At 36.4% G+C, this 11,357-nt stretch overlaps 1 protein-coding gene across 1 annotated transcript; it reads left to right on the forward strand.

Moving 5' to 3' along the window:
* The first annotated feature begins 1,282 nt into the window (after positions 1-1,282).
* On the forward strand, positions 1,283-6,574 carry LOC128995828 (uncharacterized). Its single transcript, XM_054420849.1, has 2 exons — positions 1,283-1,514; positions 2,538-6,574. Exons 1-2 carry the CDS (start codon positions 1,283-1,285, stop codon positions 6,572-6,574), a joined length of 4,269 nt encoding a protein of 1,422 aa, XP_054276824.1.
* The last annotated feature ends 4,783 nt before the right edge of the window (positions 6,575-11,357 follow it).

Consider the following 11,357-nt stretch of genomic DNA (forward strand, 5'->3'; position numbering starts at 1 on the left):
CAAAAGTTATCATATATATTAAAACGTGACAGGGTTTTTTATTAACCACACTTAACGGATTTTCACGATTTTTGTGTTGGAAGAAAGATAATTTTGAGAACTAGGCAATGTCGAAGCCATAATTTTAGTTTAGGGCTCAGTTTTTTTAGAAATTAGGTTTCAATTTTTAAAAAGTCTAGCAGCCGACACTAACATTCTAGACTAGCTTTTGCTATAATACCATTTGCTTAACGTAACAGCTGTAAATGTTAGAGCCAGACTTAATTTAATTTCTGAAATCCCAGAGACATTTTAATTTATCCTTTTTCATTCCTGTTGCAACATCACCAACCATGACCACCCTCATTCAGGTTTCATTTAAACATTTAAATTTCCCGCCTATCCCTACTACAAGAAGAAGAAGTAGTGAAGGAAAAATCAGCAGCAAGATGGCCATCTACAGAGAAGTCAACCCAAACATGTGAGGTATCTTATTTTAACCATTTTCCTATTTTTTCTACCTTAAAATTTCTATTTCCTAGTTTACATCCACTGCTTTCATTGGTCCTTCGAACCTGATCAATTAATTTTCAAAAATCCTATCATATTTTTCTAATAATTATCAATTTTCAACATGCTCCTATTCTATCAACATGTTCCTATCCTTTCATGTTAAGTCTGGCTAGTGTTCTAGGTTATTATTGCAAATAAAGCTTCTGAACATTTATTTAACATCAAGATTGAGTTCAATCAGGTTTTTAAAGCATTTTATGGACTTTTATCAAGATTTAAAGAAGTGTTAATTTGTATTTATCAAATCAAACCGATTTTCCAAGCAAACATTTTCCTGCTACAGGCTGGAGGGATAAATCCCTCATTTATGGGATAGGAATCACCAACATTTCCCTACGGCGGGATAAATCCCTCGTTTCGGGATAAATCCCTCATTCTGGGATTAAAACTATCTTTTTATCCCTGCACCAGGTTTTTATGCCTTTTTCATTCCTCTTGTTAATAAAATAATTAAAAATGAAGCTTTTCACTTAACAATAAGTGAACACCATTGATTTATTGCTATTTGTGACTTATTATCTAATCCAACAAGTGATCAAACAAAAATAAGGTCTAGGCCTGTTCACCTAATAAACTCAATAACTTAGCCTAATACAATCAATTTGCTATTTGGCTAAACAATCTAAAGCCAAAACTGTCATTGTGGAAATATTATTGATTTTATTGGAATAATTGTATATTTCATTGATATATTTTGTACCTACACAGTTAGCCTAGGTTCACTCTAACCATGTCTGATGTCAAAGTAAAGAAGGACATTGAAGTGCTTAAATATAAAAGGGACAATATTGTCCAAAAGATTGAATACCTTTATTCTAAAGCTAATGCTCTTACAATCAATGCAGAACCAGATGACATGTCAGAATTTAAAGTTCGCTGTGAAAGGCTACAGGCTCATCATGACAGCTTCGAACGTTACCAAACCGACATAGCTAAATCTTATGTCCAACTGAAAGAAACTAGTGAGTTGCCAACCTTGATGGAACTTAATAAAGCCACAGATCATAAATATTTCTACATTTTATCGGTGAAAGAAAAATTGTTTTCCACCTCAGCAACCAATGAAAATTCTGCAAATGAAGCCAAACCTCTTGGTTCTGCAACAGCTAAGCTCCCAAAAATAAATCTGCCTAGCTTTGATGGCACTTTAAAAGAATGGCCACATTTTAAAGACATATATCTAGCTCTAGTCCATAACAACAGTAGCCTATCAGACATAGAAAAATTCCACTTTCTACTTAATAGTACCAAAGGAGAGCCTAATATGTTAATCAAAAGTTTGCCGTTGTGTTCAACCAACTATGCTCTAGTTTGGGATCAGCTTAATGAAAGGTATGACAACAAAAGGTTACTAGCCTCACATTACATCGAGGAAATTCTAAGCATAAGCCCAATTCATTTTGAGTCTCTGAAACCTTTGCGCAACTTACTTGACACACTCAATGAAAATACTTTAGCCTTAAAAAACATGCAAATACCTGGGAATATGGGAGAGTTTATCATATTGCACATTGCTTTAAAAAGCCTTGACAAACATACTAGACAACTGTTTGAAAGAAAACATTCCAACAAAGAGTACCCTTCATTCACTGATTTTATTGATTTTCTGAAAGATCATTGCAAATCCTTGGAAGCCGCTGGGGATTCCCGCTCTAATTCCAAGTTTGGCCTACCCAAATCAACTTCAAAACCGTACACTGTCAAATCACCAGCTACTGTTGTTTCAGGCAAACGATCGTTTCATGTCAGTACGAACAATCAAGACAAGCTTTCATCAAGCTGCCTATATTGTAATAAAGAACACAAAGTATATTCTTGTCCATCTTATTTGCAGTTGTCTCCGACCAAACGATGGGAGTTTATTAAATCTAAAGAAGCTTGCTTTAACTATCTTACTGATTCTCATATGTTAAGTAAATGCAGATCCAATCGTACATGCTTTAAGTGTAAACGGCATCACCACACTACACTTCATGTTAATCCAGGTGAAAACAATCCTTCAGCTGCAAAGCCTAACAACACTCCATCATCTGATCGTAATGAAGATATTAAGGAAATGTCATCTCTGCCACAGCCTACTTCCGCGCTAACATGTACTAGGCCTAATATCGCTTCTAATTCCAAAAAGGATTGCTTTGAATCTACAACAGTTCTTTTAGGTACTGCAGTTATTCGCCTTCAGGATTCCACAGGCAATTTTCAATCGGCCAGAGCTCTTGTTGACGCAGGAAGCCAAAGTTCATTCATCACTGAGGCATGTGCACAGCGACTTGGACTGCCGCGACGCCGGCACATTCAACCTATTTTAGGCCTATCTGAAACTTCAGTATTGAGTAACAAAGGCATAGTTTTATGTGTTCTGAAGCCTTCACACCAAGACACCCCCATTCTTGAAGCTAATGCTATAGTATTAAATCGTATTACTTCTCAACTTCCTTCAACCACACTTCATGAGAAAGTAAGATTGTTTTACCAGGGCTGGGACTTGGCAGATCCTGAATTTTATCTACCAAGCAAGATTGACTTCCTTATAGGTGCAGATCTATTCCCACAACTCTTTGATGGTGGGCGGCTTGATTCTCCTCACGGAATCCCAACAGCATTCCATACCATTTTCGGATGGTTACTTATTGGAGAAACTTCTGTCCCAGTTTCCCAGTTTCAAACTGTCTCTGCTAACTTAGCACTCTTAGATCATGAATCACTGGAATTCAATTTAAAAAGGTTCTGGGAAGTAGAAGAACCCCCAATGACTAAGTGTCTGGTTAGTCCTGAGGATGATCATTGTGAATCTATATTTACTTCAACAACTGAACGAGACTCATCTGGTCGTTTCATTGTCAATCTGCCATTCAAAAATGATTCACCAGACTTTGGCAACTCTTATAACCGAGCAAAAAACTGCTTGTTGTCCTTAGAAGGGAAATTCAAGCGAAACCCTGAATTTCAGTCAGCCTATTCTGCATTTATAACAGAGTATGAAACTCTAGGCCATATGACTAAAGTTACAAATCCTATGAAAGAGGCCTACTACATCCCGCACCATGGCATCTTCAAGAAAAATGCATCTGCCTCTAAGTTGCGTGTTGTATTTAACGCATCAGCTCCGACTACATCGGGCAAATCACTAAATGATGAATTACTAATAGGCCCCAAGCTACAAACTGATATTTGTAAAATCTTGTCTTTATTCCGTCTTCATTCTTATGTCTTCACTACAGACATCGAAAAAATGTATCGTCAAATCCTTGTAAATCCAGAGCACAGAACCTATCAAGCAATCTTATGGCGAGATAATCCTGAAAACGAAATCTCGACCTATCTTCTCAACACTGTAAGTTATGGAGTCTGTAGTAGTCCTTTTTTAGCGCTACGCACGCTACGTCAGCTTGCCTCTGAACGTTCTGAACAATACCCATTGGCAAGTGATGTCGTCCTGAACTCCACGTTCGTAGATGATATTCTCACTGGAGGGGATTCCCTAGAGAAAACAAAAAAGGTTAAAACTGAACTTATTAGCCTTTTAGAATCAGGCGGGTTCCAATTGCGGAAATGGTCCAGTAACTCTCAGGAACTTTTGCAGGATGTTCCATCCCATCACCAGGAACTGATTTTTCGTGATGACAAGTTGGAAAACCCCTCTATAAAGGTGTTAGGCCTAAAATGGAATCCTATTTCTGATGTGTTTTCCTACGAGGTACATGTAGAACAGTTACCCACAACAAAGCGAAGTCTGCTATCTCAAGTATCAAAAGTTTATGATCCTCTTGGTCTAATCACTCCTGTGGTATTATGGGCTAAATGTTTAATTCAGAAGATTTGGACATTAGGCCTAGATTGGGACCAGACCCTTCCAACTGATATTATTAATCAATCTGTCAAGTACTTTGAAAACCTCCCACAGCTCAGCCGACTCAATATTCCCCGACCAGTTCTGTCGCCAGGAAATAACGAAGCTCAACTCCACGGATTCTGTGATGCCTCAGAAGTAGGCTACGGCTGTGCCGTCTACCTTCGCATCGTTGACAATAATGGCCTAGTTCATTCAAACTTGATAATGGCTAAATCTAAGGTTGCGCCTTTAAAGAAATTATCAATTCCCCGCTTAGAACTGTGCGGTGCAGCTTTATTAATCAAAACTATGATCTACTGTCACGACATATTCAACTCTAAACTTGGAATAATTCCTGCGTTTGCCTGGACTGATTCAGTTGTAGTTCTTCATTGGATTCGCTCTCCTCCACATCAGTTAAAGACATTTGTAGCTAATCGTGTAGCAGAAATTCAGTCTCTCATCGTACCTGCGAAGTGGCGACATACTCCAACATCTTCAAATCCTGCGGACTACGCTTCAAGAGGACTGCTTCCTAATGAGATTTTGGACACTTCCTTATGGTGGCAAGGACCGGACTGGCTACAAGAAGACCAATCTTCATGGCCTACTCAACCGTTACCTGCATTATCTTCAGAAGAGTCTTTACTCGAGTTTCGACCTAATACGTCATCTGTATTAGTCGCTGCTAAACAACCTACAAATCATATTATTGAATTGATTGAAAATAGCTCTGATTTTAGAAAGCTACAGTCATGCTTTGGATGGGTTTTACGATTTATAAATAATTGTCAGAAGAGTAAAGAAAAAACTTTCCTAACCTATCTTTCAGCGGCAGAACGCACAGCCTCTCTTAATTCACTAGTGAAAACCACGCAGTCTCATCACTTTCAAGATCAAATCAAGAAGATTTATTCACAACAAACTATTCCTATGTTTCAGCGGCTAGATCCATTTCTTGATTCTAATGGAATTCTAAAAGTAGGTGGTCGTTTGAAGAATGCTCAGCTAGGCTATGATGCCAAACATCCCATGCTGCTTCCGAAAAACTCACCTTTGACGCATCTCCTCATTGATTACTTTCATGTAAAGTATCTGCATATTGGTCCAAGGACTCTCCAGTCACTTCTCTCCAGACAGTTTTGGATAATTTCTGCCCGACATGTAATCAGGCATCGCATATCTAAGTGCCTTGTTTGTACTAAGTTTAAGGCTAATTCACCTCATCCGTACATGGGCAATTTGCCGGAATCACGACTCAAACCAATACGGAATTTTCTTAATGTAGGCGTGGACTTTGGTGGGCCATTCATGACAAAAACGGATAGGCTACGCAAACCTCAAATATTAAAGAGTTACGTCTGTTTGTTTGTCTGCTTCAGCACGAAAGCTATTCACCTTGAGCTGGTATCATCACTCTCCACTGAAGCCTTTTTGGCATGTCTAGATAGATTTGTGTCACGTAGAGGTCTCTGTGCGAACATCTACTCGGACCAAGGAACAAACTTCGTTGGAGCCGACAGGGAACTTCAAGATCTTTGTAACTTACTCTACAAGCCTCCCTCATCTGACGTGATTCAGTCAAAGGTTGCTAACCTTGGCATTAGTTGGCACTTTAATCCACCCGCAGCCCCTCACTTTGGTGGCTTATGGGAAAGCGGAATCAAATCCACCAAGCACCATCTTAAGAGGGTTATTGGAAATCAAATTTATACTTTCGAAGAGTTTTCAACACTTCTAACCACAATCGAAGCGATTCTTAACTCAAGGCCACTATGCAGTCTCTCACCAGATCCAAATGAATTTCAAATCCTCACTCCAGGCCACTTTCTTATAGGCGAGCCGCTAGTTGCTCTACCACAGGCAGACTTCTCCACCACTCCTTCTAATCGGCTATCCAGATGGCAATTGATCCAACAAGCCCAAAAATCATTTTGGAATACCTGGAGTCGAGAATACTTGCACCAACTTCAGCAGAGGTACAAGTGGAATCTAAAACAACCTAACCTGAAGATTGACGATCTCGTCTTAATTAAAGACAAAAATTTACCTCCTTTGAAATGGACCGCTGCTCGAGTCATTGCAACGCATCCTGGTAAAGACGGCATCGTCCGGGTCGTCTCCCTCAAAACTCCAACCGGACAGCTTCAGAGGCCAGTGGTTCAACTGTGTCCTCTACCGCTAGAATAACTTATGTTGTTCAAGAAGATTGAGAAGATATTTTATTTTGTGTTTTTAGAAGAAACAAACATCTTTAATTTTCGATTTTGAACTATTACTTAACTGCGTTTTTATATTTTGGACAATTTTAAGTTTTAATTTGTGAAAAAGGACTAGCCCTTTTTGGTGGGCGGAAATGTTAGAGCCAGACTTAATTTAATTTAATTTAATTTCTGAAATCCCAGAGACATTTTAATTTATCCTTTTTCATTCCTGTTGCAACATCACCAACCATGACCACCCTCATTCAGGTTTCATTTAAACATTTAAATTTCCCGCCTATCCCTACTACAAGAAGAAGAAGTAGTGAAGGAAAAATCAGCAGCAAGATGGCCATCTACAGAGAAGTCAACCCAAACATGTGAGGTATCTTATTTTAACCATTTTCCTATTTTTTCTACCTTAAAATTTCTATTTCCTAGTTTACATCCACTGCTTTCAGTAAACATTCAGCGTTTGTGACACAAATTCAGCATTTGGATAAAAATAAAATGAAATACGTAGGTAGGGTTGATTTATTTATACTATGTGTATTGTTATAATCATTGATAAGTTTATTTATTCGATAAGAGGATAACAGATTATTTAAATATACACATAGTAAAATACTTGATGTTCTAATTTATTTTTTAGAGCAATCTGTAACTTCTTAAGTTTGTTTTAGTGTAATCAATTTGTTATTACTAACAGCTGTTTGAATATAAAAAATATTCTGTAGAACTATGAAGCATGTTTATTTACTCCGTGATTTAGTCATTGATTATAGGAAATAAGTAAGATTCTATAACCATTGCTGTATATGAACCGAAGCTCAAGAGTCTTCAAAAGAAAGCTTATGAAAAGTATTTTACTACTCCGTTTTTTGAGGAATGGTTGGGAAAATAACAATGATTACATATTGTTTTAATTCATCTTGAAAGCTTTTTCTTTACAATACATTTTGAAATGTTTAAACTATATGCTTGGATTAGGAATAGAAATGTTAATATAACTATATACAGTTTCAGTGGACTACTCGATTTCCGTGCGTAGGTCGGGCCAACAGCTCGTTGTAGCTTATGTTATTTTCCAATTAAAAATCCCATAAAATTAACCCCCATTACATTGACAATTACGGTTCGAAAGTTATTGCAACTTTTGTGATTTTTTTTACAAAATTATCATAGTAAATCCTACCGCTTACCCATGATAAAGGTTGTTGACAAGCTTATGGAAGAAAGTATGTTTCAGATTGCTGATACAATATATTATAGTTTTGGAAAACTATATCAAGAAAATTGGAAATTCTTGGCCTCCACAAGACCCAAAAACCATGCCCAACTATTGTTGCTATTGTTTTATGGGGGTTCACTATATTCTCATTGTAGTTTTATTTTACTTGTTGACAAGTCTCGGGAAGTATCTGTATCCAGGCGAACGTTTGCTTTTAGCTCATGCAATGGTTTTGCGTATATGACTTGATTATTTTTCACTGCCCCATATTCAGCAGTTCTGTTAATTAACATATTCTGAGAGAACTCATCAATTGAGAACAATCTTTCTTAAATAAACACCCTCTTCCTCTTGTTTTAACACATATTCTGCATTAATTCTTCGCTGTCCACGATCCTTGGGTTTCATTGTTTTTCATTGAATCTTTAAGGACGTAAGTGCATATTCCCATACAAAGGAGCATTAGGGAGCCATGCAAAAGGCATTAAATCCCTAAGTATCGACAAATTAAAAATTTTGTCTATTCGTTCACACTATCACTCACAGCAGCAATATTCTCGGCTGATCGTTCTCCACGACGATAAACAGGTCTGGAAATAGCTATACTGTACATCAGATTTAAGCATGAAAATCAATTATAATATAAGCAAACTAATCTTATTCCAAAATAAATTAGTTTCTTTTTTGATAAAAGCTATAATATATTCTCAAAATTTAAAAGCTATTTTGAAAACTTTATTCATAAATTCACTAAACCATGGGTGACAGTCTATAAATATTTGGGTTATTTTCAAGAGGTATAGCAAAACGCCTCACATCGTAACATCTTACCCTGCGACACAACACGAAATTCTTGCCCTGCCAAGGCCATAGCATAAGATATCTTGACGTTGACATTTTTATTTTTTGTAAATACAGCACATTTAAAAACGACATGATCAAGATGATGCGCCGACATTAACTGTCCTCAAAATGTCAAACAAGATAGCTCTGTGTAGTGATATAGCTTTGGTTAATTATTACTATAACTTTGATCCAATAACCCTTTTGTGGACTTATTAATGTTGAAAATTTGGCTATGCTTAAGACTGTGTTCATTTACCTGTTATAGATGGTGTAATGGCTGATAATAAGTTACTCTGAGTTTATACACACAATAGACGTGTATTAGAGGCCTTTCATCACAAAGTAATGTTACATGTTAAAGCCACTTTCGTAAATGTGTTGCAGTTAAGTTCTCTGGCCAGATCGTTCGATAATATGTTTTAATATACCTGTTGCAAATATGGATATGGAAAATACAATATACTAATCTATATGCATATAAACAGTGAAACAAAGAGCTTACCACATGGGGATGACATGTGATTGATTTAGAAGAGGTTGACGGGTCGCCGGATGACTGCCCCCCGGAAAACTACCCCCCCAAGCAGGTTCCTACGTCATATTGACGTCAGAGACCGGGGGGGGGGGGTAGTTTTCCAGTCACGGACACTCAAATTCAGTTGTAAAACAGTTCTAATCTAACCTAACCTAACCAACCAAACTTGCTGTAACATTTCGAAAATCTGTTTTATATTCACCATATGCCTTTTCTATTATCCAACGGAATTACTCGAATTAAAATTAAAATTACATAGCATGATTTGTCTAGGGGGGGTAGTATTCCAGTCGCGGACACGGCTTCCATTTTGGTTAGTTAGCAGATTTTGTGACGTCACGTTTCACCTGGGGGGGTAGTTTTCCGGGGGATAGTATTCCGCATCCCCAGGTTGACATGGATATAATACAAGGGCGGGAGCTTCTATACATATAAAAGGCAAATACCACTCACTCATTTGACTATAGCTTAACTATAAACAGTAAAAACTCAGGAATTGGCATGGAGGTTCTGCTTAAGACTCTAGATGTACAATAAGATATGTTTTCAAGAAATTTGATCAGATATCTACCGCAGTAAAGTTGGCATGTCAAAAAAAACATGGAAAAACGAGTCACTGAAGTATTTAGACTATAACCTATCTGATGAAAATCTAATTAATTTCAAAATATCATTACAAAACGAGTCCTGGTTTGAAGTTTTTAATGCAAATTGTGAACAAAAATACGAAACATTTTATAAAATTTTCAAATCACATTTTATTACAGCATTTCCAAAACAAGTAATAAAGAAACAAACTAACAGTAAAGAGTGGTATACTTATTCATTAAAGGAGGAATTCAACGAAATCGCGGAATCATCAAAATTAGCTAGATTATTAAAAGACGAAAACTTGTCTAACCTCTGTAAAACAAAAATGAAGACTTTTAAAAAATCGGCAAACAAAACTAAAAGATTACACTACGATAAAAAAATAAATAACTCGGATAATGTTATGAAAACAACCTGGAATATTATAAATAAAGAAGTAGGTAACAAAGAAAATAACTTATTGAATGACATGACCATTGCGTACAAAGGAACAACTATTGCAGATCCCAGGGCAATATCTAATGTACTAAATGACTACTTTGTAAGTTTATCTGGAAAGAATGGTTCTGTAAACTGTAATAAGTTGTTAGATAATCACCAGCCAGTACTAACAAATTGTGTCAAATCTAAAACATTATTTCGATGTGAACCTGTTTCATGTGAGGAAGTAGAAAAACTGATAAACTCTTTAAGTAACAAACCTTCACGTGGGCACGACGAAATTCCCGTTAAAGTAATAAAATATACAAAACAAGAACTAGTTCCAATTTTTACTCGTTTAATTAATTCATCTTTTATATCCGGTCATTTTCCAAAATTATTAAAAGTTGCTAAGGTTGTGCCTATTTTCAAAAAGGGGGACCCTCAGTGTGTAGAAAACTATCGACCAATATCACTTTTGCCAATTATTTCAAAATTATTTGAAAAGGCAATGAAAATTAGGCTAGTGTCTTTTATAGAAAATAACAACCTTCTATTTAGTGGCCAACATGGTTTTCGCTCAGGCAGATCAACAATTACAGCTGCTTCAAGTTTTTTTGAGAGTATAATAAATTCAATTGATAGCCACGAAAATGTTATAGGAATATCAATGGACCTTACGAAGGCTTTTGATAGGGTATGTCACCAAACTCTAATACTCAAACTAGAAGATATGGGAGTAAGAGGTCACATTTTGGCGTGGTTCAAATCATATTTATCAGAAAGAAAGCAATACGTTGAAATCATGTCTAATAAAAATAATTGGCTGGTAAAAAACAGATCAGAAATAAAACTTAATCACTTTGGTGTCCCGCAGGGTTCAATACTAGGCCCTGTTTTATTCCTTTGCTACATTGATAAGATTCCAAATGTTCTGTCGTGTGTACCTTGTGGAAATATGTGTTTATATGCTGATGACATTAACTTAAAAATTACAGGAAAAACAGTAGAACATATCGAAATAGATACCTTTATAGAACTTGCAAATATTAAAAATTACTTACTATCCAACAATCTCAAAATAAATAAAAGTAAAACTAATTTTATATCATTTTCAACTAAGCAATGTAAAAACAAAATAGAACCGTT

The sequence above is a fragment of the Macrosteles quadrilineatus genome, unplaced genomic scaffold (assembly GCF_028750875.1).
Source record: "Macrosteles quadrilineatus isolate MER2022 unplaced genomic scaffold, UCM_ALF_1.0 Scaffold_1__1_contigs__length_201487025, whole genome shotgun sequence".
Taxonomy (NCBI): Eukaryota; Metazoa; Arthropoda; class Insecta; order Hemiptera; family Cicadellidae; genus Macrosteles; species Macrosteles quadrilineatus.